At 42.2% G+C, this 27957-nt stretch overlaps 1 protein-coding gene across 3 annotated transcripts; it reads right to left on the bottom strand.

Moving 5' to 3' along the window:
* Window positions 1–59: 59 nt before the first annotated feature.
* On the bottom strand, window positions 60–27781 carry kdm6bb (lysine (K)-specific demethylase 6B, b). Of its 3 annotated transcripts, XM_085288535.1 has the most exons (22): window positions 27555–27781; window positions 25146–25310; window positions 23074–23132; window positions 22472–22595; window positions 20745–20801; window positions 20276–20480; window positions 19946–20194; window positions 18744–18899; window positions 18387–18665; window positions 11624–14178; window positions 11402–11528; window positions 10853–10958; window positions 10181–10386; window positions 8339–8508; window positions 8184–8252; window positions 7950–8098; window positions 7527–7641; window positions 7256–7443; window positions 6980–7121; window positions 6740–6866; window positions 6142–6312; window positions 60–4111 (listed from the first exon to the last, which is right to left on the bottom strand). In XM_085288535.1, exons 4-22 carry the CDS (start codon window positions 22588–22590, stop codon window positions 4088–4090), a joined length of 5214 nt encoding a protein of 1737 aa, XP_085144661.1. In that variant the 5' UTR covers window positions 22591–22595; window positions 23074–23132; window positions 25146–25310; window positions 27555–27781; the 3' UTR covers window positions 60–4087. The 3 variants fall into 3 exon arrangements, with proteins under 3 accessions (XP_085144661.1, XP_085144659.1, XP_085144660.1); XM_085288533.1 differs by having other exon boundaries at window positions 18387–18899; XM_085288534.1 differs by having other exon boundaries at window positions 18387–18899; window positions 25146–25306.
* Window positions 27782–27957: the final 176 nt, after the last annotated feature.

Below are 27957 nucleotides of genomic sequence, written 5' to 3'. Positions count from 1 at the left end.
AGACTGAAGAAGGTACTCGATGGGACTCCAAAAAAGAAATGAAACGTCGGAAAAAATCATTGTGGGATAATTTATCAAAACATTTTATTTTCTTGCACAACCATACAATATGTCACAGAAAAATCACAGAGGGATTTAAGACAGGTCTGGCTCAGGTTTTTTCTTCTATGTGAGTTCTTTTTCAAACAGTAAGTGCAGCATAAATCAAACAAGTCAAGAGGGGGAAAAAAGAAGCATTATTACACCCTCCAAATAATCCCAATAATGAAGACAAGACACGAAAAACCTCGACGCCATTAAAAGTCACATCCCTAAAAGTCTCTGCAAAAGTGTCAAGAGTTACAACTACTGCTAATGCTCATCATAAAATCACTAATGCCTCACAAGATTATGAATTTCATACAATGGAAAAAAAATGTTAAAAAAGATCTCGTATTTATCTGTTAGATACAGTACAAAGACATCATTCCATTTCTGTTACCAGTAAACTGTGTTGAAATGGTTCTGAGCACCAAATGGTTGGTTTGAGTTGTATCACTGACTTATGTTCATATATCATTATATGCTGTTTAATGAGGGGGCACTGAGGCAAGGAGGGGTCTAGCACCATGAAAATTAAACCACCCCCCTGATTGCACTTCCCCTATCAACACATTATGACCATACTACATTTTTAAAATACCTTGTAGCCCCTTGTCAAGTGACGTATCCTTTGATATGCAATAAATATATACGAAAACGACAATGTACAGTATAAATAATGTCACAATTTACAATTTTCCATTTTCTCTGTGATCCAAAAAATCGAAACTGACAACAAAAAAAAGAGGTATAAAAGCGGGAAAGATTTCCCATTGCAGTTATTTAAACTACAGTGAAACAAGATATTTTTAGGGTGTATTTTAATATAGCAACAACAGAAACAAATGACTAAGGTGGACAAGTCCGACCAAAGACGAGTTAAAATTTCTGATTGAGAACAAATCTACAGTCTTCTAGCAAACCTGAAAACAGATACATTATGTACATTGAATGGTGTGCACAGACTAATGAGGGGCAGAGGTATGATGTGGAAGATGTCATTCGTGGGCATTCTATTATAATGGTTATACGACAGTGAGGTTGAACCGCCATCCAAATTCATAAAAACAGACCCGAGCTTGTGGAGCGAGCACGAAAGACAACGGCAGGAAGAAAAGCTGCTGAATGTACTTGAAGCAGCGCTAGGCGCATACAGCATGGTAACCAGCCTCCCAGCGTCACACTACATTACAGAGCACGCGTGAGATTTTTAGCTTGTAGCTTAGAATTTTTTTTAAAAAGTATCTGTGACAAAATTAGTTGTGTTTATAAACAAAAAACAACATCATCATAGATTGCATTAATATGTGACTTAAAATCTCAACATGTGAAGCTACATCAACTTTGGCACATTTTGTAGCCAAGTAAAAGTGAACGCAAAATAAAAGTAGGTCATATGAACAATAAATGCGCCATTACTAATATAAGCAATAAAATGAATTAATGACAATGAAAATCATTTGATGTGCTGTTAAACAAAGAAATCTGGGTCTTTCCTGTCATATTTACATTCAGCCGCTCTTGAACATGCAATACTGTTCAAAAGTTTTGGTGCACTTTTTTTTTTTTAGAATAAAAAAGTAAAATGTTTTTGGAAAAAAATTGAAATTACTTAGTAATCATTAGTTTAAATTAGACACATTGTAAATGATGATCAGTGACCACCGGAATCGTTAACTATACATCATTAGTAACTATTTTAATGGAGGGCTGTTTTCAGGAAGCATCGTGTGTTCCTGTGGTACACTGTTACCTGATACAAGTTTATTAAGTTAGAAGGCTAAGTGATCATGCTCGGAAGCTGCAGAATTGGCCTTTGTTTGACTGATTGCAGCTGCTTCATCAAGAAGGTTTATGTTCTAAATAATGAAGCTCTTCAAAAATATTTAATAAAACAGCGTATATGATAGCTTTCTCTGAACCAGCACAATCTGCTTATAACCAAGAGAAGTCGGAGGTCCTTGTGTGCAGCCAATAAAGTATCCAAGTACATCTGAGTCTCCAGTTTGAACAATAGATGCCACATGGCGTCTTCTCTGGCAGCTTCAACAGCGCCCATAAAATGCCTGTCTGAACATCTGCAGTAAAGAGGCGTCTAAGCAGTGTCACAAAGGAAAAAAGCCACAAGACGGGCAGAAGACCGAACAGCAAAATATGGCTTTTTCCTCACAACTTTGCTTGAAGACCAGAATCCTGGAGTCACCTCTTCACTGCCGACACTGAGACGGACGTTATGTAGCTGCTGTTCACTGAAGATGCCAGGTGAGGACCTGTGAGGTACCTGTTTCTCAAACCAGTCTTTAGTCAGTAATGGACTTTTCCTCTTCCTCAGCTGTGCACCAGCCTCTCCAAAATCTCTTTCCATTCTGATTAGAACTAGTTTGTCAATTTCTTTTTGGCTACAACTGAACGAGCCAAATTTACTGCTTCCGTTACTTCAAAAAACATTTTCACATGTACTCATTTAATTTACAAAAACACTCTTCTGACGACCACATAGCCTTTTAGCACGATAAAGCTGTAACAGGAAACACCGCAGAACACAGAAGTGATGGTTCTCTTTGAAGCAATGACGACTTTGTCCATTAATCAGAAATTGTTTTGTAGCATGTGGCATGTCTGATCAGCACTATGCCTCATTAGACAAAAAACAAATATGCTTCTATTTCAGAAACAAAAAATCTTCCGAAACCAACCCAAACTTCTGAGCAGCAGCGCACTGAGCTGGACCCTTCAGGACTGACGATACTGACGCGGCCTGCAGTCTGACCTCACTGGTTTTTGCATTATAACATGATTGTGTGTCCCTCCGGACGTTTCACTTCACGAGCACTTCACTGACATAAACCCGAACGGCGACCCCTGCTCTCTCGCACCCCATCTATGCACACCACTGCGTATCCCATAAATTTATTCACAATTTACAATTATTTATCTTCTCTGTCATCTAGAAACAAGAATATTGAAACAAAAGAGGTATAAAACTGGGACTGTTTGCCCATTCCAATAATGAAAAAAGAGAAAAGAAAAAGACATCACAATGCCTTTTTTCCTCCATGTGTCATAGAACCACACCTAACACCATTTAGACCTGTGAAGAAGCCAAAAACAAATAAGACAAGTTCGTTTTTCTTTCTGCACACTTCATTTTCAAATAAGAACAAAACTGTTTTAGTCCTCTGCTAAACCCGTATTTTAGAGACACTGATAAAAATTTGTGTTTTTTTCTTTTTAATGCTTACATAAAACCTTTGTGTGTGTTTAATCTTCTAATTATCTCTCCTCTAAAGTTCACAAGGCCAATGTGGTGTACTTCTAGGCTGGTAAAACTTTTTTTAAGCATCTAACGAGCATAAATAAGATTGGAATAGCACCTCAGAGAGTTTACAGACAGGAGTTACAAATGTCAGAGCTTTTACCTGAATATGAAAAAAAACCCAAAAAAAACCCCCAACAACAAATAACCAGAAACAGAAACCAGTACAATGCCAAATGTGACAATCAGCTACTTCTCTTATGAAGCGTTTCCCCTGCTGGTACATTAGAATCACAGCAAATTCATGGACACATAGAATAACTAGATTGGTGTAAAAAAGTTCTACTGAATTTGCATAAAAGTACCTGAATCAATACACAGAACTGGCTACTTGACGCTTTTGAATCACAGCAGTGTCCGTTGAAAATACATCACCTGATTTTCAGTGCTAGCAGTGCTCACATTGTGTTTTTTTTCTCCTGTCCTTATCTAAAATGCTTCTTGTGAAAAGTACCAGTCTAGTCATTCTATTTCAAAACACATGTCCAATCAGCAGCTGGTATGGGGAAGACGGTGAGCTATATAGTTGGACTGGCTGAGTATCCATACCTTACAGTGTGATGTAAACAATACTGAGTAAACGTGATTGGCTGATTGAGACAGTGTTTGCAGGAACAGATTGCCTTGAAGGCAACATTTGTGCTGCCATTAGAGTTTTGGTTATGGCTGAAAGACACTGTGGAGGAGTCCTCACTTTGAGAAGGGAGTTGGAGTCTGAAGGATGAGGGGAGAAAAAAAAGAGGAAGAGAGACAGTTCAGCTGGGGGTTTGGAAAGAGCTGTTATCAAATACTCATTGCATTACTGCGGACTATTTTTCAAAGCAGACAACTAGTATCTGCAATAAGGATGTTGTTTATTTAAAAGCACCAGGACAGGGAACCTAGCAGACTCCTTTACTGCAGCAAGAAATCATAATGTGAACCCCAATTTTACAAAATGGCCAAAAGTAATATAAATTTTAGCCAAATAACACATGACTTATTTGATATGTATAATGGTAGATGAGAGCAGTTCTAGGGAAGGTTAACCAAAGCCAATAAAAAACAAAAAAAAGAGAAATCGAGAGAAATAAACTCTCATTCACACATTTCTAAAGGGAGAAACTCTAAAGGCTGGATTAACATAATAGCGTCACATCAGCCACCAGTAAACAGCACTTCATCCAACCCAGTGTGCTTTTTGAGAATGATGACTATTCTCTGTTTAAATGACAAATACATGATTTGGAAGCAAGATGATATCACTTTGTAAAGTGAAGCAATGTAGCTGTTTGGAAAAAAATAAAAGTTACAGGGAAATTCTGATTTTCTTTTTTGGTTGTGAACTTCACAAATTTGCTAGCTCAGCCTGTTAAAAAGAAAACGTAGGAAGGTAATTTCGCTAAAACAACACCATGAAAAAGTATTTGACCCCTTCCTGATTTCTTAGCTTTTTGCATATTTGTCACACTTACATGATTCAGATCATCAAACAAATGGTAATACTAGACTAAGATAATCTGAGTAAATACAGAATTTTATCTAGACCTACCAAGTGAAAATGTGAAAAAGTAAACCTGGTAACTTCTTGTGTCATCCTTGGCAGCAAGAACTGCAATTAAGCATTTGTGATAATTGGAAGTGAGTCTTTCACATCGCTGTGGAGGAATTGTGGCTCACTCTTCTTTAGAGAATTTGTTTTAAGTGAGCCACATTGGAGGGTTTTGGGGGGATTTAAATCTGGACTTTGGGCACTCCAAAAACCTTAATTCTGTTTTTTTGAACCATTTAGAGGACTTGCTGATGTGTTTTGAATCACTGACCTGCTGCATAAGCAAAGTGTGCTTAAATTTAAGGGCATGAACTAACGGCAGGACATCCTCATTCAGGATTTTCTGGTAGAGAACAGAACTGATGGTTGTACCAATTATGACAAGTCGCTCAGACCCTGAAGCAGCAAAACAGCCCCAGACAATCACAGATCCACCACCATGTTTGACTGCTGGTGTGATGTTCTTTTTATGACATGCTCTGTTCCCGTTACATGATGCAAAAAAAATAAATAAATAATTATAAATCAACTTTTGTCCAGTTAGTCCACAGAATATTTTCTTGAGGATCATCGAGATGTTTTTTGGCAAACATGAGATGAGCCTTCGTCTCTTTCTTACTGTTGAATCATGAGTGGGTTCCTTAGATGTTGTTCTGGGTTCTTTTATAACCTACTGGATGAGTTGTTAAAAGCTTTATGGAGTAATTTTGGTAGGCCGGCCATTAAAGTTTTCTCCATTTGTGGATAATAGCTCACTGTGGTTTGCTGGAGTCCCAACGCCTTAGAAATGGCTTTATAACGCTTTCTTTCAGCGACTTTGTTTCTCAGTTGTTTCATGATAATGATGTGTTGCTTTTTCAGATCTTTTAGCCTGCTCCACTTTGTCAGACAGCTTTTTTAAAGTGGTTTCTTGATTAGACATGTGTTGCAGGCCTGCTCACAGTCCATGAAATTGAACTCATTTAAAAACTACAGTTTGTATTTACTTGGGTTATTTTTGTCAAATATTTTTATGATCTGAAACATGTAATTATGACAAATATGTGGGGAAAAAAAAATCAAGAACGGGGGAAATACTTGTTCACAGCACCGTAGCTCCAAATGCATGACAGAGATGCCATCAAAAACAAAAAACAGTCTGAATAAATAAATTTAATTCATTCCAGATGCCAGATTAAAAAGTGACCATTAGAGATTATAAAATCATACTAACCAGCACAAAACCGTCATAGATTTTCATCAGCTCCTCTGTCCGATACTGTTCCAGCACCACTACTCCTGTCAGCGACGGGCTCTTAGCTCTGGCACAGTCCTCACAGTGCACCACGTAGGTCGTCTTACTACTGTTCTCACTGGTCACAAACAGCAAGTTAAACACCTCCACCTGCACAAACACAGTGTAGTCAGCACCACTTTAGTCAAGCATTAGTTCATATTTAGTGGTATGACTCTGTTGGGGAACCTTCCAGACCCTTCTATATGCAGACATAGGGAGAGCCAAAGCAAAGCCCCAACACAGGACAAAGCAGGTATCAGCGACTGCAGATATAACATTGCTTATGCCATAAACAGCATGAAAAGGAGCAGCTACAGCAGAGGAGGGTTACAAAGCAGCTTGCAGGTATGCAGCACTGAGGGAAAGCTAAAGCAGCACAAACAGCATCTTCTAGGATGGATTTGCCAATTGGATGTGTAAAAGGGTGTCAGCTGAGCGACCTCATAGCCTGATTAAACTAACACCGCGCTCGACTTTTGAAAGTGGGACTCGTATCATGCTTTCACTTCTTTCACACAACAGAAGAGTCACTCACATCACACTCGTTGCAGTAGTAGGCTGGCTCGTCTTTCACGCGGCTCTGGTAACAGATTTTCTTCCCTGCAGCCACCAGCTGGTCTCTCAGAATCTGGATGTGCTTGATGGACTGCAACAGGCAGTGTCTGAGTGTTTGAGAGAGAGGGAGACAGAGAGGGAGGGGAAGACAGTGAAAGATGTAAACTAACGCCCCCTCACATACACACATGTATTCTGTAGATGCAAACACACATCTTACTTGATCATCTTGAAGGTATCCTGATCTGTGATTTTAATTGTGCGAGCCACATTCCAGGAAACGTGGATCATGGGAACGATTGACTTAACCTTCTTCACCTCGTTCCACTCAAAGCGCTCCAGGGCGAGTTGATATTGGTATGCTGGAGGAGTGAAAAAAAAGCAAACACAAAACAGTGGCTGACAAAAGGCAACAGCATATTTAAGTAGTAACTTTAGACAAAGAGGTTTGAAGCTGCTGCTTTTGGCTTGTTTTATTTTTGTCCTTGTAACTCACAGTTGAGTGGTCCCACATTCCAGGCAATGTTGTTGCACCAGCCCACAGCTTGGACCCAGTGCACAGTCCCTGCATTAATCCACACCAGGTCGCCTGGCCTCTGGATGAAGCGGTACACAGGGATGTTGGAACTGTAGAGATCCTCTAGAACTGGCCACCAGGAGCCTGTAAGGTAGTCTACTCCATGCCTGAAGGAAAGACCAAAGCAATTCAGGCTACAGTAACATCTTTTGTATCATTTTTGTTTCAACTGAATAAGTTCTTAACTCACTTTTCACATAAATTATTAATAAGTTCCCAGTAGTGCTCATGGACTGCGAACCACTCGCAGTCACCAGGCCCGATGTTGATGTTAACTGAGCAGAAGTTGTTGTTCTCTTGATGACCTGATGAGAAACACAAGCAGTCCTTTTAATTTGAAAAGCAAAGTGTGTAAAGTGTGCGTGTTAGTCCCCATAGGGAAATAGTTCCTCTGCATTTAACCCATTCACCCAGTGAAGCAGTGGGCAGCCGCCAGTGCAGCGCCCGGGGAGCAGTGTGTAGGGACGGTACCTTGCTCAGGGGTACCTCAAGGTAGCCGTTCAGTGGAGTCGAACCCCTGACCTTCCGATCATGGGGCTACCACTCTACCTACTGAGCTATCCCTCATTTGAAACATTAAAAAACACCCTCCTGAGTCAAGACACGCACTTACCTGGTGTACGGCTGCCCGGCACCTTCATGTAAAGCTGGACAGTGTTCATGCCCAGGATGGTGTGACCGACGTGACTCAGCATGTTGTTACTGGATTCCACTCGCATGAAAGCTGGCAGCTTCAGCAGCTCCTGCAGCTGGGGCTTCCACCTTGAAAAAAAAAAAAAGTCATAAAAAAAGAAGGTAATGTGAGAGATTGTGGATCCTCGATTAGGTAAGTTTAACATGATCTTACCTTTTAGGATCAGACAGATCTATGTTGGTCCCGAATTTAATGATCTTTCCAACAGGTTTTTGCTCTGAGCTGGGGAGAGACACAAGCCTAACATGAATATGCTTCGCTGTAATACTGTGACCTTTTACACGAACAGATCACAGTTTTTCACTAACCTCAGAGAGCTGTTGGCATGAGGAGGCTGAGCTTTGCTCAAGATGGACGCAGAACTGGCTTTTGAGGTATGATTGCCTTTACTGTTGGATAGTGTCAGAGCGGCTTTTGTGGCTGCCGATTGGTTTGGAGTCTGTTCCTCATCTTCCTCATTCTCACTCTCCTTCTCCTCCTATAATACATCTGCATGAGCTTAGCTTATAACTGATAACAAATGCATGATTACATAAATTCAAGGTAAGTTTTGGACAGAAACATCTGTGAAGTCAATCACGTTTTTGCCTGCATGTGTTGATTTCCTCACTTCAGACACTTAAATTGTTAAACACAAACTACTACACATCTGCTTACTAACCTACAACCTTCATTTAATGTATTTTATTCAAATAACCTTTGAACAAAATACCTTAAAATACTGTTAGTGTCCCCCTAATGCTTTAAACGATGGACAGACCTGCATCAAAAGTAAATACAAGTCTAAGAATATAAAACAATTCTGAATTATCATTCACAGTGGAACACATAACACATGTATGCTTATTTACAGAAGCATGGATTCTTTCTTGAAAAATATACATCTCACACATCTGAGATGACAAAAAAGAAGCTAATCTCCAGTTTGCAAAACATTAGTTTTCATACAACTTTAAAAATGTTTTTAACACACTGCAAATCACTGTTGTTTATTCAAGTAAACCAACATTTAAGTTCTAGTTCATGGACCCCACTTCAACCTAATTCCAGTCTATAGCATAGCGGTTAACACATTTGTCTAACACAGAAAAGATCACCACATTTTTTCATGATAAATAAGGTTCTCTTAACTACGGGACAGGACTTTTAGCTTTGAGATAGCTTTGCCTTTCTCAGACAGAAACATGAACTTTGCGATCCTTGGATGCTTTGTTTTATACTGTTATCAGATGAACACATTAATAACGTGCCTATAACTGCACCCAACAACCTTCTGTTTCATTCAGACATTTAAAAACAACACTCCCAAAATGTTCCCGCTTGTCTTATATTCAGACCTATGATTACATTCATTCATGACCTCTTTTTTTGTTTGTTTGGTTTTTTTCTGTGCTGATACATGGAAGAGCTAGCAGCCTTTATTCTTCAAGAAGCATAGCAGTAGGAAATGGACGGCTCAGATTTCTGTCCCTGGTAATATATGCAAGACGATCCAAAACACTGCCTTCATATTCAAATCACAGCTGTAATCTGTTTCTTTTTTTCAACACCAAAGATAGTGCTTATTTGTTTTGCATGTGTAGCTTCCTCCATATCGGTCACAAAACAGGTGTGGTAAGAAAGCCTGCATTGATGCGCACTTCTTGTTGGGAGGGATTTATAATGCACTCTGACTAAAAGCCAGTTGGTTTAAAATGGAGCTTAATGCAGTGGACTGTGCAAATGGGCAGACAGACTGCAATGATATAGGAGCCTTTTGGAACTGGGTCACATACTGTTGCCCATGTCCTCTACTGGTCAATCCCCTTTCCTCTTTAACAGACAGAAGAAATGACCTGAAGCCACCTGGCCATACACCCTATTTTGAACTTTTTTTGTTTGCTTTATTAAAATACCCTGGTCTAGCAAATGCTGCTGAACTTCCAACCTGAAGTGTCCGTTAAAAAATGATATTCAGGGGTGAAAAGACACCAGCAGGCAAACAACAAATTTAGCAATGTCAGCAACCACATTAGAACATGTGATACAATATTTCTTTAAAATCTATTTAGCCATGAGCTGAAATAAAAGCTGGTGCAATTCAATTATTCAGTCAGTTATTTAATTACCCAACATTAATTGCCATAAAAGTAACATGAGAGTATGCCTACCTGCAGGCTCTCCTGAAAGGTGGAGGCCTGGTACTGGGCGTATTTGGCAATGATGGTGTGTGAGCGGCTGCTCTCGCAGGGCCATGTCTGACTCGCGCCACTTGCATCCCAGTTCTCATCAGCAGGCTGCTTAACCTGAGTCCTCACTTCCACTGCATGGTCTGAATTGGCCTCCACCAGAGATTTGGTTGAGAACAGACCAAGATCTGCGATGGAGAAAGAAACAGAGAAAGATAATTACCAGATAATTACAAAAACAAAATTTTTTTCCCCTGTTCAATTGCTGAGACCGGTGTTGCCATGCAAATGAATTCAAAGCGGCAATCATAAAAGAGTGGTTGCCAAGCCATCAATCGCAGTTGAGAATACATGTTTTGCATTTAAATGTGAAAGATGAAGCAGGAAGTGTTAGATTAGATTAGATTAGATAGAACTTTATTAATCCCTCGGGTGGGTTCCTCTGGGAAATTCGATTGTGTTATGTGGCTAACAAAATTTAAATGGGTTATATAGCAAGATACAGCACTATTAAAATATCGACTACTTCTATGACAAACCAGTTTTTTTTAATCTGAACAATCTGTGCCTAATTTGACCTTTCCTGCTTCTTGTGTGATGATTTGAACAAAACAATAAAGTAAAATTATTTTTTTTAACAGTAATTAAACTTACTAAGGCGGAGGGAGCCAGCGAGGCCTCTGATGACCGTAACAGCGTTTTTGGGATCAGTGCAGAACTGAAGCAGAACCGGAGAAAAGGCATCCCTCTTGCTCTCCAACTGTGAAAACAGCACGGGGTAAACCATGATGAGATCTGAATGCAGTGTTGGAGAACATTTCTCTGGAAACCAGGGGAAAAGTCCTCACAGTAGGTTTGAAATTTGCAGATTTCTCAAACAAGGTGTGTTAGGATAGCTCTCGCTTGCTAACCAATAAACAGGCCAAGAAATAGAACTGAGCTAAATGTTAACATGGGGATTTGTTGTATATCCATAAAAACTAATTGAACTGCAATCCATCCAGTTTTTTTTAAATTTCCAAGAGATTTCATTCTTAACCTTTCAAAAGTTGAGAATGGCTAAGCTAGGCTAGAAAGGTTAGCAGGTTTTTGACCAGCTTAGCCTGAGAACATGATCCGCAGAACCAGCCTGTTAGCGTGGCTAAAAACAAGATTACTTTTGAAGTCTGGTTACTTGAGCTCCATTAATTAGCACATACTCACATAGATGCTTGGTGTAGGAGGATTCAGCTTATCACGAGGAATGGGGGTCTCCACTGCAATGTTGGGTTTAACCGAGAATGCGGGAGGCAAGTACGACTCCTTGAATTTCCCTTTCAGACTTGCCCCCCTAGGAAAAAAAATGATACCAGAGCATTAATACTCATTAAGAGAGGTGAATAACACTCAGTGAGCTGGTAGCACATTTGTCAGCTTTATACTCACCTGCATGCTCTGATCACATCAGCGGCTGTGTTTGTGATGTTGATCTTGGAAAGTGGGATTGGGATTCTGGGCTCCTGCACTTCTGATATATTGAATGTCTGCCTTCCGCCGCTCTCCACTTTAACCAAGAGGATCTTCAGCTCCTTAGACAAGCCCATGGACAGCGCTTTCAGTTTCAGTGGGTCCACTTTACTTGCTGGTGCAGGACGATCTAATTTGGTTGGACTTGTTGATACAGCTGATGTTGAATTTGAGGTGGTAACGTCTGTATTTCCGACTACACAGGCAGTCTCATTAACGAACCCTTTCTTCTCATCTGTTGTTGCATTTGAATTCCCAGTGTCCACTTTTTGTCTTTTGATATCTTTACCATTTGGGGTTTGATTTTCCTGAGGAGTCTGGCCCTTCATGCTGTCTTTGACCAGTCTGGCTGAGTATGAAATAACTGGCACTGAAGATAAAGCATTGCTGTCTTTTACATCGGGTACTCTACTTGTTTTAATTTTACAGCTGATGACCTTATTTTCTTCTCTCTTTATCTTAATCTTGATCGCTCCCTCTCTTTTCCCATCCTTTACCTTCTGTTTTCTCTTTTTCTCTTTGCCTGCACGTTCTGTCTTTGTGCCGTTTCCACTTTCTTCCTTGGTAGAGGGAGCTTGCTTTACCATCTTCATTACTGTATGTGTTGTGGTCAGAGTCAGCTCCGCACTCAGTGCCCCATCCAAAAGAGTCTTCGTCCTCTCCATCGGGTTTGCTGCATCCTTGTTGTCTTGTTTCATCACATCTTGTACATAACTCTCATTTCCCTCCTCTTTTTCCTGCACCATTGAGCTGGTGGCTGGCTTACTCACATCTGTCTGACTGCGGAATTCTTCAAGTGTGTCTGAGGTAATGTGAACTGGTGATTGATTACTGGGTTCGGAGGATTCTGTGGGATTTGACGTAGGGAAGAAGTCCTGGCTCTCGGGGCAGTGGATATCTGGGCCCAGTTCAAGAGAGGAAGAGTACTTCACTCCATTGGCATCACTAGCAGGAGGACCGCCGAATGGACCACCTCGGCACGCGACCCTCTGGCTGGCAAGTAAGGTGGCCAGGCTCTCAAAGACATCATCAAGACCTGCGTCATCATTGTGAAACTCATGAAGGGGAGAGCCAGACAGCTTCCTGCTGCTGTCCATCATCGCTTCTTTTTCTTCCTCCAGAACTTGTTCAATTGTACAAGGTAGATCAGAGAATTCAGACATGCTGCTGTGGGAATAATCTTCTGCACTCATATGATCAATGCTTTCACTCTCTACAGGAGGGGGTGAAAGACATTGAGTGGGGCTGAGCTGGAGGACAGGTCTGCTTAGTACACCTTTCTCTAGCTCCTCCTCCTCATCTCCAAGATCTGATACTGGAGATCCCTGCCAGCTAAGCACAGGAGGTGTGTTGGCAAGGTTGTCTCCCGTTTCCCTTAAATTTCCCATCACAGCCACAGGCTGAAGGTCTGGAGCATTGAGAACTCCTCCCTGCCCACCTTGCTGCTCTAAGCCAGCCGAGCACACTGTACTGAGAGGCGCTAAGGCTTTAAATAAGAGGGAAGGGAGTATGTCATCTGGCTTTGCTCTTGGCTCACCTTCCAGTTGGGTTGAGACGATGGTGGAACGCTTGCTGGCCTGGTGGTGGCTGGCTTTCTTAGGAAGAGGGGTTTCTGGGGCACTGCTGCTCTTTTTGAGCATTTTGTGATTTTCAGACTTTGAGGATGGCTGCTGTGAAGTGGGCCTGGGATGAAGGGTGTTTGTGGATGACCTATGCGTAGTCTTTTCTCCTTTTTCACTCCTGTCCCTGTGCTTGTGTTTGGGTGGTGACTGGGCCTGATTCTCTCCGTTCAAAGTCTGCATTTTACTTATCTTTGCCTCACTTAGACAGGTGGAAACAGAGATGGAAGAAAACATTTCCTGTTCTGTAACTTTCATTTTGAGGGCTAATTTCCGTTCCTTCTTAGATGCTTTATCGCGTTTCTTTTTCTTCTCGGCCAACCTTTTCTCCTCTTTTTTCTTCCGCCTTTTTCTGTCCTCACCCTTTCTGCCCATCTTTGGAACGTCACCCTTCTTCTCCTTTTTCAGCAGCTTATACTTTTGTTTGGATTCAGACTTTTTATCTTCTAACTCCCTCTCAGGCTTGTCCACTCTTGCTCTATCGTGGGGAGACTGCAGTGAGCAGAGGAGCTGTGAGGTCTTCCTGTACTTGAGGTCTGAAAGCCTAGATTTTGAACCAGCATGGGGTGTCGGAGATGTACTTGATCCCCGACTGGGTCTCGGGATGACACTGGGACTTTCTTGGAGCTTTAGCTGCCCACTGAGGCTGGGACAACGCGGCTGAATGACTGGTGAATCTTTTCTGCCATTGAGCATTTTGTCTGTAGAAGGACTGGAAGGAGCACCTGTACTGCTGGAAGTAAAACCTCCATTGTTCGGACCACAGAGTACAGATGAGTACTGAGGAGAGTTTACACCAGATTTCAAGAGGGAGGGGTCCCTTGAATTTGTCCGTTGATGAATGCGCTGATTCTCCTGCAGAATTAATTTTGCATCAGTAACTTTAAGCTGTATTGTACATTTAAGGCCTTTATACACCAGACATGTAAAATTGGTTAAGTGTTAAAAATATCTTTCAGACTCACTTATTCTTGGTGCACGTGACTGTGCAAGTGACCGTGTAATTTTACTGGACAAACTTGTCATGTACTTTTTGGGACCAAGCTGAATTTTTCTAAGTTTTCTGATGAAAAGAAACATTCTGACCAATCAGATCACTGAATCTGGCAAAAAGTGTGATTGTAGCTCAAAGCCAGTACTGAATAGAGATGGCACGATACCACTTTTTTATGTCCGATACCGATACCGATATCATAAATTTGGATATCTGCCGATACCGATATGAATCCAATATAGTGTTTTTTAATCAACAAAACTGTTTTTTTTTTTTTAAATATCTTGCTGCATTTTGTATAAGTTCATACTCAAGTTTAAAACAACAACTACACTAAAGCTATTCTGTTATACCTGTATGCAAAAAAGAAATGTTTCATAGTTCAGCAATACTGATCAATCTAATAAACTTAAACCTACACCATCCTCCCTATTCTGGTATTTTAAAGAGTACTTAGCGTAAATATTAAGCAACCTAACTAATAGGGTTCCAACTCCCAGCAACAAAAATAAATAAATAAAAAATAGGGAACCACCCCTCACGCTCCACCTCATGATGCTTAATTGACGTAATCAACCTTAATTTGATGCAGTGTGAAAAAAAAATGCACAGAAATCAATTATTTTTCAAGAAATATTAAATAGATTCAACATCTTTCTTCAACAAAATTGCAGACTGCACAGATGGTACCTTCCCAAAGGAAAAAGTACTATAGCTTACTAGGGTATATATATTAGACTTAATAGTCACTATATACAGTAATGGACTTCTATTCATTTTACATCAAATTAAAACTTTGGGTGTAAGATAATTATTTATTAAAAGCTAGACATTTTAAATGAGAATAAGAAAGAAAAGTATGTCTTTGTGCCCCCTTTTCCCTGTTAATGCCCTATCGGCCCCCCTGGCTAAACTTTGCTAGATCCGCCCCTGCACAGTTACCAGCTGTCAGCTACGTAGAAAAAGATTCTCGAGTAGAAAGTAATATTAAATAAATTCTAACAACAGCTTATCAAGCTTAAACGTGCTGCTGTTGTTCAGCCGCTGGTTTCCTCTTTCTGGTGCAAAGTGGGCCAAAAACAAACAAGAGAGACGGACTCGCGACAGAAAAGCCGATCAGCTGATCATTAAGCAGTTTCATGATTGAAGTAGCAGCAAGAAGAGGCAGTCGCTTGTTAAGCTTAACGCAGGAATGCTTTACAAACATTCAGAGATGGACTTACACACTTGCTTTACTTCTCTCGGGGATAACTTTGTCGGAGATGAAATGCCGGGTTGCTAGCGAAGCTCCAAATGCTATCCAGACCACCGACAGGTCCCGCATGCCACAGCCGCTCTATCACGTGATGCATACTGCTCCGACGTGCTAACGTTCTGAGGTGAGTTACGGCGTGTTGCAAGTTTTGTGAGGTGCTTTCGTGATATTTAATGGATCGGATTACATTTTTTATTTTTCTCCGATATCCGATCCAGTAATTTAGGTCAGTATCGGACCGATACCGATACGTAATATCGGATCGGTCCATCTCTAGTACTGAATATGCAATGATATGTAAATAGTAAAATTATACTGTTTTACCTGTTTACACACAGCTAAACACTAGGGGTGCAACGATATTCGTATCGATATTGAACCGTTCGATACAGTGCTTTCGGTTTGGTACGCATATGTATCGAACAATACAACATTTGTAATTTATTTTATCAACTTTCCTTCTGACGATGCTGTCTGTGTTGAGCGCTCAGTGAATCTGCGTTCGACTACTCCGCCTAGGCTGCACTGTCGAGCGCAGATCCACTGAGCGCTCAACACAGACAGCATAGTCAGAAGGAAGAGCGCAGGGCAAGCTAGCAAGACAGAAGTTAAGCTCTCCTTGCAACATGGACCTCCCCCACCCTCATTCAGATCTGGCGTTTGGAATTATTTTGGTTTTCATGTGACGTATGACCCTGAAGGTAAGCGAGTCATGGACTAAAGTAAAACAGTATGTTGGATGTGCCATGCAATGCTCAATTACATGGGTGGGAACTAGTGTGTTAGCGCAGTTAGCTCGTTAACGTGTTGGCCGTCTAGCCCCATGCACGGGGCGATCGGCGGTAGCTCGTTAACGGAGATTTGCCGTGTTGTGGCGTTAAGGTCATTTCAACGAGATTAACCTGAAAGCACTAGTGGGAACACAACGAATATGACTGCACATTTACGCCGACATCATCCTAGTGCAAAGACAAAAACAACAAGCATGCTACTAACTTTAGCCGAGTCATTTAGACAGCTGTTAGCACATGATTCTCCTTATGCTGCTGAGAATATAGCCCAGAAGAAGCGGATAGTATAGCTTTTATTTTGGAAAGAGCCATTTCTCTGTAATAAACTCTCTTTTCCAAAGATGAGTGATTCCTCAATCAGATACATGGCTTGCAATATCGCTAGCCCGACGTCCTGGAGCTAGCGATTTTTTCAGTCGGGCTACCAAAATCTATCTCTTCCCTGCCCGTCGGGCTATTGTAGGAAGGAAAAATATATGTCAATGCTTTTGCATTCTTTCAGAAATGTAGCTGGGTAATTATGTCATTGGCATCGGTGAGCCACTGTCAATATGTGACATATTGATCGCGTTTGAATTTGCGCTTGTTTTTTGCTTTCACTTTGCAATCGTGCGAACTGTGTATAGAGAGCGACAGCACTGATCTGTGAGTGATGATAATTTGTGCACCAATTCCTCTGACATCGTCTTATTAATCGTTAGCTTACTATGCAAACATGACAAGTGAAATCTCCCGCAGCAAGCTTAAACATGTGAGAGGTTGATCGCGCAGAGAATCGCTGAGCTTATGTGAGTGCGTGTGTAAAAGCAGCAGGATATATATTTTAGTTCTGCTGAGCCAAATAAGACAGGTCAGGGTGAAGAAGTGACAGCCAAAGAAAAGCTTACCACAAAACGGAGAAGTTATGACAAATCAGACTATAAGGCAAAAAGAAAGTGCAGCTTTATGGTTTCATGGACAAAATAATTTCTGTGGCTGCAATATGACAAGCTATATAACCAGGGCTGCACATAAGTGGTCCGCAGGTGCGCATTCGCTGTCAAAATAAAAAACACGCACAAGGGTTAGGGTTAAATTTAAAAACTGTACCTTTGAGTTTAAATATATACATTTATAATTTTAATAAATGACAAATTAAAAAGGCATGAACATTTTTTTTGTATCGAAAAAATATCGAACCGTGACACCAAAGTATCGAACCGAACCGAACCGTGAATTTTGTGTATCGTTGCACCCCTACTAAACACTGTTCAATCTGCTCTCGGAAATTACTTCTCTGCCTCTTCAGATGTGGTCCAAACTCTGTCAACAAGAATTCCAACTACCCCACTGACATCCTGAAATATGTACGAAAGTGTTCGTGATACAGCTTGAACTCCTGGACCAAACCAAGAAATTCTCCCTGCTGCTGCCTTTATGTGAGAATTGGATGAGCTCAGAATCTCCTTTTCTTCCTTTTCTTCCTTTTCTTGTTTAGAAACATCAGGATCAGCTCATCATCGCTTCATGTCAACTTTTTTCACAGTGCGTTTTTTGAGAATTAATTTTCTGCTAAAATTCAGCGCTTCGACGAGCGGTCGACAAGTTTGCATCTGAAAAAATGTGGAATGTGTCACTTTTCCGCTAAGTACTCAGTGTGTAATGGTCTTTAGGTTCACAATAAAACTGGGGATGTGGAAGAAAACACAATTATACTGACACTAATCATTAATCATTATTAATCGATTTAACTATAGGGTACTGTAGCTAGGATATACAGATCCCAAACGCTCTGGAGGATCCTCAGGATGGGTGGAAAAAGACCAGGTTACTTTTTCTTTCTTGTACACAACAAATAACATCATGGTCACCAGAGCATGACCCCTTTAAAAACATACTGTCTCCTGTCAATTCTGAAGGTGATAAAGAGCAACATCTACCCACACTTTATGAGCATATGGCTTTGCAATAAAAACACTCTACCTGTTTACTATGTGTAAAATAGCATACTGAAATAAAAGTGTGATAGTAGTTTATCTCTTACTGTGCTTTGTTTGTGATAATGGTTCCAAGAGTCCTTATCCTCCAGAGGGTGTAGTGGGGCGTTGTGCTGAGGTGCTCTAGGCTGGCCTGTGTGCCGTTGATGGTTATAGTGATGGTGTTGGTGGCTGTAAGGCACACGGGTGTGGTCTGCTGGTGAAGATGAGATTTTCCGCTCGACCTTCCCTCTGCTTCCATAATGCGGTGGCCTCCTGCCGCAGCTCTGGTTGGATGGCACTGGGTCACTGAAGCCGTGTTTCCCAGCTCGCAGTTTAGAGGTTTCCTGCAAAAGTGAAAAACCAGATTTGGGAATCAATGGTTGTGCCAAATCTGAGGAATAATACATGTTGTACATGCTCACCTGTTGCTGTTTTGTTGAGGTCCTGTGTTCAGAGTGGTGGCATGGACCCGCCCTGTCACTTGGAGGCTTCCAGTCGTCCTGGTTGGAGCGCTGTTGGTGAGGTGGTGATGGGGCACGAACAAGTAAAGGTAATTGCCTGGATCCAGTATGACAAGCCTAAACAGATAAATATCCTTTCTTTTAAAACTGCATTACACCAATAGGTGGGGCTGTTACACAGAAATGAAATGCCATGTAGCATATAGATGTGTACATGTAAACATAGTGACAGCAGTGAAATTGGCACAGTAAGGTCAAATGAAATTATCTGACTAAGTTTAAGAAACTAAGGTTAATAGAAAAAAAACAATGTTGTATTCATAAATAAATATTGATTAGTGAGTAATTATGGCGTTAAACAAACTGATCCATTCACGTGAACTTAAAACGAATCCATTAAACATGCAGTGTTTGAGTGCCCGAGATGGACATCACCGGCCTCGCAAATTGAGTTTCCTGTATGTGGCTAGAGACTAGCTACATATGTAATAGTCAAAGTCCTATGTTTTATGGCCTGAGAAGGCTTCCCCTTCAACAAGCTAAAACACAAGGGAAAGGGATAACACAGCATCTGTATAAAATACCATCCTCTTCTTCCTCACCTCAAGCCTCTGCTCCTGAACCGAAGTCAGGGCTCTAACACACAAAGATGTACATAAACTTTACTTCCAGTTTTTGAGCCACTTCAAAGAAAGTTTCACTAGAGCCAGCTAATAGTAGCCAACACGGTAAAAAACGCCGCTAACAGCAGCCAGAAACACAGAAAGCCTTTGGATATCCTCAACAACTTATCTCAGCATAACTGCCATTGAACAGAAGTTTTACACAGTTTTACAGACGTGGATACATATTGCACTCACCATAGATGAATTGAGGCCAGAGGTTTTGAGGTGACTTACGGGGTAAAAAACGTAAAACACTTTCCTGATTTACTTTCCGTGTTATTCAAATATGTTAAAACAAGGCGTGTACAAAAATGCTTTTATACACAGATAGTAGAAAAAAAGTTGACCATAGCAGTTATGGGTTACTGTTTACATTGAATGCTTTTGATCTCTCTTGGCTGACCGACTGCAATCTCCTGACATCTAGCAGTGACATTTTACGCATTTTGCGTTTAAAAAATGAAATAAAGGTTGTGTCTCCAAATCAAACACATTTACCTGATCAGGTCCAAAGTCTCTTCTCCTCTTAGCTGGACACTCATCCCGGGGGGTTAATGGGTGCTCCGGGGTTGGACTGTGATGATGCGCTTGCTCCCGTCGCTGGTGGAGGGCTGGCCGTTTCCATGGTCCTGTTCTGTTGTTCACCATCCTGTCTGGGAAACTCCTGCGGGGGTCCGAGTGGGCCCATCTCTCTGGCGTGGTTCCCTGAAGCTCCCTGTTGTTGCGATGCAGGCGAGGAGCCCCGTTCTATTGGGAAAAGAAAAACAATACAGTCAAGATTCCTTAACTAATGACTTATCGGCAACACCTCACCACAAAGTTGCTGACATTGTTTTGCCAGTTTGCGTAGCGTTCCTCTGGTCCTGGCAGATAACCATTGTTGGTGCCATCTCGGATGTGGAACGAATGGATGGAGTTGTGATGCCAGTTCTGGACCTCAAACTGCACCTCTTTACCATCCCAAATTCGCAGCAGCTGGCTATGCCCCTTTGGGATACCTTTGTCCGGGACATGGTTGATTGTTCTGTCACCCCTGTGAAAACAACTAAACTCAGGACCACGCTGTGGACAGGCATTAATGGTAATTACACCACAGTACAACGGAAACTTTTCCGGTCAATACTCAGATTCATCAGGGCATCAAGAGTTGTACTGTTCAGTTTCTCAGTACGAGTGAAGCCAGCTTAGAGAAAATGACACTGACAAAAGCAGTTTCAGTCACAAATCACAGCACATAGCTCTGAAAGCTGGTCAACACAAACCCCTTTAAAGTGTGGTATGAACGATAAATACTTACCTGCTATAAATACGACTTGACAGAGAATGATATGGCTGTTTGCGCCCCTCTTGGAGCCTATAGTGGGGGACAAAAAAAATATTGTGTTGTCTTAATTCGTTTCAAAAGATGTGACGCTTTTACTCGTAGCCTGAAGTCAGATTAAAGCTAATTTCTCAAATGTTTTCTGCAAATAAATGTTAAATGTAGTTCACTGTTGCTCAAAGTTGCTCACAACTTTGGACATACTCAGAAATGAGGTTTTCCTTCACAGCGACTCTAATCCAGTTTTTTCCCACATGCTAAACTTCACAGCTTGTTCATCAAAGGTCTCTGCAAGAATAATTTAATCCCACTGTTTCTAAAATTTCTCCTGGCATGCCTCCTCTTCAGAAAATGAAAATAGTTTACGGCCCACACCCCACAAGAAAATGTTTTCAAGGTGTTTTTTTTCTCTGTGAAATAAATGCTATCACCACAGCATTAGCAGAATTTTGTTTACTTATGTTAAATAAAGAACACTATATTTAGCTTTATGTTTTTACCTACAGCCCTGCAGTGGCTCTATGCTCCACCAGAGGGGCCTGATTAAGAAACACTAGTTTAACCACACACGGTAACCACCATGACTCAACCAAACTATTTAAACTTTAAGTGGTGGATGCGCATAATAAACACATCAAATACGTAGTGGAATAAGAGCATCAGCTTCATTTCTACATTACTTATTTAGATTACTGTTATCAGTTAGTTCAAACTGCTCTAAAACACTATATCCAGGCAGTATGTTTTTAAACTCTTGGCTTTGTATGATGTGAATAACAGCTGATCTCCCTTATATGGTCATCTCATGCACAGCGCTTTGTCTGCAAGAACACACTCTCTACCTACCTGCTGCTATGAGAAGCAGCCAATCAGAAGCTAAGTTTGCTTGAAGGTAGTGGAAAGAAAACTAAAATGACTTGTTTCAGACATTAGATGAACTTGGCTGCACCAAGGCTCCGTATAAAATGCATGAAGATTATTTTGATCTGCGAATCATGCAAAGCTACTGTAGCAGCTTTACCCTAGAAATAGGAAGAAAACTATGGAGCTGAAAACGAGCGCTTTCCTTTCACTTTTATTATCTATTTCTCTCCAAAAGCCGCGACTGCACATAGCTGCATGAGCTACAGTCGCATTCATCAGCGCGTACCCTCAACTGTTGCAGCTGAATAGCGAGACTTGAGTCTTGTGCCAACTGCAGCTGAAGATGCTGTAGTTTCATTCACCACAAGCCTGTCTGTTGAAACCGCACACGGGTTTATTCCCACAGCTGCACATGAAGTGAGAGCTTTTCATGAATATGCTCATCAGAGTTTCAGTTGATCAGTCAGCCACATAAAGTGGCTCTTATCTTGAGTCAGCCCAGACTACAAAAGGCTCAGGTCTCACGTGCTCAAGTGACCCTTGTTTGAGGAAGTTCGAGCATCGAGTTGTTCCACTACCAACGGCCGCAGTGAGCTTAAACCCAGAATCTTTTTTTAAAAGTCACACTGGCTTTCTTAACTGATGCAGCCTTAGTGGTTAATTTTTTTCATATCAATATGATCAGAGACATGAAAATAGAAACAAACGAATATAGTATGGTGAGGCACATGCATAGCACATGTTATCTGCTGCAGGTGAATCACATGTGTACCCCTTAAATGAAATACTGTCCTGCAAGTGTTGCGTTTGTGTGTGGGTTTGGGGACGGTGCTGCTGACCTCTGTGTGTGGCTCCAGGGGCGAGCATTTACAGGAGCCCATTGTCCTTTGTTAGGTCCTCCAGCTGAGTAGGAGTCCCATGTGTTACGGCCAGAGTAGAGCTCTGCTGGGTGATACATGCAGCCTGGAACACACACACAAACACACGCACAGAGTTTAATGTGTAAGTGAAAATGCTGAATACACAAATCAACCTGTAAATATTTAAATACCCTGACTTTATGAAATGCAATTTCAAAATGATGCTCCTTTAAACTTTTAACACAAATTTCAGCATGCACATCCCAGGTATATGAAATGCATATACTGCACACATGCTGTATACGGTATTCAGGGTCCACTGCAATGAATTGTGCAGTAATTTTCATTTGAAGTTAATTCCTACATTCATACCACGTATATAAAAAAGGGAGCTTTAGTTCCATGATACTTATACCTCAGGTCGATGCAGCTCTGGGTTGTAGTGCAGTAAGGACTTTGGGTGATAATAAACTCTGTACGGTAGCGCCAAATTGTGAAGTATGTCTGCTTTTAAATAGTCACGCACAAACACACCCACACACAGAGAGCACAGAGACAGACAAAAATATTTATGTGGTTACCAGTCTTGGTCTGTGTTTTGGAGGCCCTCCACTTCACACCTGAGAGCAAAAAAAGCAGTCTGTGGACAAAACACGTGGTTAAGTGAAACATTCCGTTCAAGGCATTTTTCCACAACACTTGCATTTCTTCTGGCGTTATAAGAAGCTTTATTTTTTTAATCATGTGGGTTTGTGACTGAACTGATGCCACACTATCACTCTGTGTGCTCCCGGTAGATTTAATTCTGCTCGCCGAATTTTCTGCTGCTGCACTGTATCTGCTCAGTGGTAATACCATCACTCAGCCAGAGCTGCACTGTGCACTCAGCTTCTCTCTAATCACAGCCACCACCGCCAGTGGTCACCCAGTGATGGGAAAAAAAAGCCCACTGCAGTGAGACCATGGGCCATGGCAACCTCACTTTGAAGACAAAGAAAGAAAAAAAAAAACCATGGTGGCCTGCTGCATTTATTTTATCACCATTCCCTTCAAGCCATAAGTCCCTAATTTACTGACAGAGCTGGTGGTAGATGTGGCTCAAATCAGCAGCAGACATCCACAGTAGGAGTTCATTCTAGCCAGCTTTATCAGTCGCTATTCCAGGAGCTCTGCGTTTCCCTATATTCCTCCTAAGCCACAATCTATATCAAGTCAGGAGCTTGCTGCACTGTATCTGTCTTTTACAGTGTCTTACAGCCTCAATTCTTATTTCCACTTTTGTGATTGCTTTCATTGCTTAAAACAGGAAAGTCACACGTACGTCTTTCATTAGCGTGGACCGAAAAGATCACTTACTGCCTCTAATGATGACACACTTTTCTTGCTGAAGAAAGCTTTGCTGTTACGGTGAGACATTGGCTTCATTTCTCACAATGAATGATGAACTGGCATGCAGCATTTCACCACTTCCCTCACTGTGCATTAATTCTACTATAAGTAGGGTTTTTTTGTTGTTTTTTTCATGGTTCTGTGCGTGGTGAGACTGTTGCAGCTGTGTTATATTAACTTTTCTGCGAGTGCTGAATGAGTGAAGGAAGCAGCCTCTTCAAGGGACCATTTCCAACCAGTTGCTAGAGCAACTGAGGCCAGACAGTTCCTAATGCTGTAGCTCTAGGCTTTTCAGACTCAACTGCATTTAGATGTATTTTTAGAGCACACTGAGAACACAACAGGTCTTTAAGCGTGCACACAACGTTGCACTGCTAGCATGCATTACAACAACACTGCATGCTTTCACTTTCACATACAGAACCGGGTGACATCAGTCATCGCTGGGTTATGCTGTGCAGCAGATGCAACACATCTGGCGACATCCACCCCAGTCCTGCTAAAAATCTGCTGTTTCAAACGTCCGCAATTCCACTCTGCCTCTTTATCAGTAAAAGTCTCCTTAGCTGAGATATCGCTTGGTTCTGTTAATGTATTTTGAGTGTTTGTGACTGTCCCAAACAATTACTTGCATACAACAGTTTCCACTTTTTTCCTACTTTCACAACATTTGCGGACAAAGTGCTGCGGTTGCTGTGCTTGCAAGTGATGGGGCAACGGTATGCAGACCCATCTGGTATAGACCCTCCCTGCTTACAGTGTTGTAGGGGGAGCCGTCAGTCAGCACCAGCTTGCATTTGACTCCACACAACAACGGCTCTGTGGCTCCAATATTAAACCCATGTGTGCAGGAGTTAATTCAAGACATATGGGCTGTAGCTGCGAGGCCACATGATGTCATGTGCAGAATGGGTTAAGTTGCTGCAGGTTAAACTCCCTTCACAGCAAGGTAGCCCAAAAGAAAGCGTACACAATTCCAAAAGTGTAGTATGTAAGAGCTGACTTTATGAAATGCCAGGTGCATTCAATTACCACTGTACCTTTGGCCACTACAGTCCCCTCTTTGCTTTGGCAGTGTGTAACGTTTGTGCGCAGACAGGTAAAAAGCCTTCATTTGTTGACGTCTATTGTTCACTTAAACCCACCATCTCCTTTCTCTTTCCATGCCACCAAAGAAGGACAGCCATGTAAACCCACATCTGGCTATTTGAAACCAAATGTAGAACCCATGTGTGTGTTTGTGCATCTCTTACACAAGTCTTACCTTCAAAATAAATGCTGAGAGAACAGTGTTGTTGGTGGAGTTGGGGGTGAGTGGGAGTGGGGACTTTCTGGTCCAAATTAGATGATGCTGTCAGGCCGGAATAGAAAGACAGCAGACCCGCAGAGTCTCGGATCCCTCTAAATAGACATCCTCATCCTTGGCTAGCTGGTAAACACACACACACACAGACAGACACACAGTAAAAAAGGACTGAGGAAATACCATCGCCAGTTGGTGCACAGATGTACAAGATAAGGAAGGTTTTGTTTGTTTGTTTGCTTTTTTAAGAAAAAGGGCACTTCCATCTCATCTGTCCCCTGGGTACACCTGCCCATTCTCTTTCTTTCTGTTCTTGTTTTTTTTTTGCAAAGATCTACATTGCTGCAAACCTGACCCCCTCTAAGACAAAGAGCTGTGAGCAAGAGAGGAGAGGAAGCATGGTTTGACAAGCTGGCAGGCATTCTTTCCTCCTGCCTTCCCCTCCTTGCTGGTCTGCCCTTTTGCCTTTGCTCTCTTCCTTACTTGTTTCAACAAGGCTCTTTTTTTTTTCCTTCTCCCTCCCTCTTGATATCCAATATCCCACCCTTTCTCTTCCAGGCAATCTGTACAGCTCTGCCCATGCCTCACCCTTCCTTTTCTCTGCACGCTGTGTCCTTGTATCCCTGGCAACCAATGATATCATTTAGTCCAGAGCTGGGAGGAAGGCCTCGAGCAAGGAGGGGAGTTTTTACATTTGTGTGTGAATTTTGACATGGAAATGGGGGGGGGGGGGGGGGGGCGAGCGGTAGGATTTAATGGATCCTGCCACATTTCTCTGTTCGCTCTCTTCAGGCTTGGGTGTTGTTTACACAGCAGCTCTGTCAGCTCCTGAGATCTCCAGAGCTTCAGAAACAAGCTGTCAAATTCATGCAAATCTTCCACCACGCCGACTGCAGTGACCCCGCTGCAGATGTGCAGATCTTTTTTTCCACCGAGGCTCCATCATGTGCATGTGTGTGCGTGTGTGTATATGTAGCACAGCTCCTATACCATAAAAGGAACGATGGGCTGCCTCTGGTGGTCTCCTATTGCTAAGCTAACACAGAGCAGAGACGTGAGGAGAACAGATGGAGGAGAGCGGACGAGCAACAATGTACAGACGAGAAACAAGAGACTGGGCAGGCTCTCGTGCACATGCGTGATTTTATCGGACGCCGGCCTTAAATAGTGTCACCATCGCAGAGAAAGAACGTACAGTATGAGGCGAATATCAATCACATTTCTAAAAATAACCCCCAACACACACACGCATACACACACACACACCCCTTCTTGCTCTATCCCCCTTCTCCCTTTCTGTAACAGCAGCTTCTTCCCAGTGTATGCTCCATAAAGCACAGCTCTCCGAGGGGGTGCTGGAATGTACCAAGGCAAGGTCAAGAACAAGAAAGAGGGGTGCCTTTTGCAAACAATGCAAAAAAATGAAGCTTTTTTGTACAGCTTTCCCCCCTCTCTTTAACAAAAGACTGTGAAGCAGGAGTGAAGAAGACGCTGGATGCATGCATGAATGCGCGTGACAAACAGCTGGGTTTGTGGGAGAATGGTAACCTAGAAATGCACGTGCAGGTGGTTGCTTGCACTGATCCTTTCAGCTGAAAGCATACACCAGGTTCACATTACTGACAGTAACGTCAGACTGCTGCTTTTCCTTTCAAAATCACAAAAAGGGATCGCTTCTGTTATCAAACGTGACCCAGATATTTAGATGGAGTCAACGCATGGCCAAAGAACCACTGTGGGAAACATGTTGAGGGAAGTGAACTTTGAGAGGAGCCCAGCAAGTGACACAGTTCAGACCTGAGCTAAAGCCATAATTACAGCACTTGGTTGCACTGAAGAGCCTTACTACTGTACACCTCTTTCCCTCCCTCCACGCTCACACAAGAGGATATTCAACAGTTTAAATGTGCCGGAGAGCACCGATGTAGCCATAACAAGAGTGTAACTGCAACAGTTCCCCTATCTTCAACCTCCCCCTCCCATCACATTTCTGTTCTTGCGCATGCTGTGTGTCTGCACGTGAGCATGTATGTGTGCATGTATGTGTATATGTGTGTGTGTGTGTGTGTGTGTATGTGAGAGAGAGAGAGAGAGAGAGAGAGAGAGAGAGAGGGAGAGGGAGCTTCATTCATGAACGTGCGGCAGTCTGCAGACACCACACACACTGCAGTATGCTCATCCAAGGCAGATCGTTCAGGCATAGTGACACAAATAACAGCAACAATGCAAGGGGACAGAAAACAGTTACACGTCTCCTTCCACAGTGCTGTACACAAAGCGACACATTTCCACTCAGACATAAATGCACATCCAGTCCCCCCCCCCCCCCCGCCTCCCTCCTGCCCACCCGCCCGCGGTTCTCTCCTTTACCTTCTTTTTTTTTGTTGTTTTTGTTTTGGTTCTCTCTCGTCGCACGCCCCTCTGTTCCCCTTTTTCCTCCCTTTCAACTCCTGGCCACCTCGTCTCTCGCACGATCCTCTCCTTTCTTCCCTCTTCTCCTCCTCTTCCTGTTTCCACTCCACTCCGATGCTGGTTCTCGCTCTCGCAGCAGACCCATCCATGTGCACAGAAACGACGGGGGCGGGCCGGCCGACTGTCAATCACGCGGTGCGAGCGAATGAGGCGCGCGAGCTTCCTATCAAACACACTTTGCAGGGTATGCGAGAGGAGAGGGGAGGGGAGAACGGCAGACAGAGAGAGAAATAAAGAGCCCCTCTTTATTTCCCCTCCCCTGTGTGTATGTGTGTGTATAACCTGGAACACAGCCAGTACA

Source organism: Mchenga conophoros, linkage group LG10 (assembly GCF_057382185.1).
Source record: "Mchenga conophoros isolate Kocher_MC1m ecotype Shallow Benthic linkage group LG10, M_conophoros_male_GT1.1, whole genome shotgun sequence".
Taxonomy (NCBI): Eukaryota; Metazoa; Chordata; class Actinopteri; order Cichliformes; family Cichlidae; genus Mchenga; species Mchenga conophoros.
This window is presented reverse-complemented; position numbering and strand designations above follow the sequence as displayed.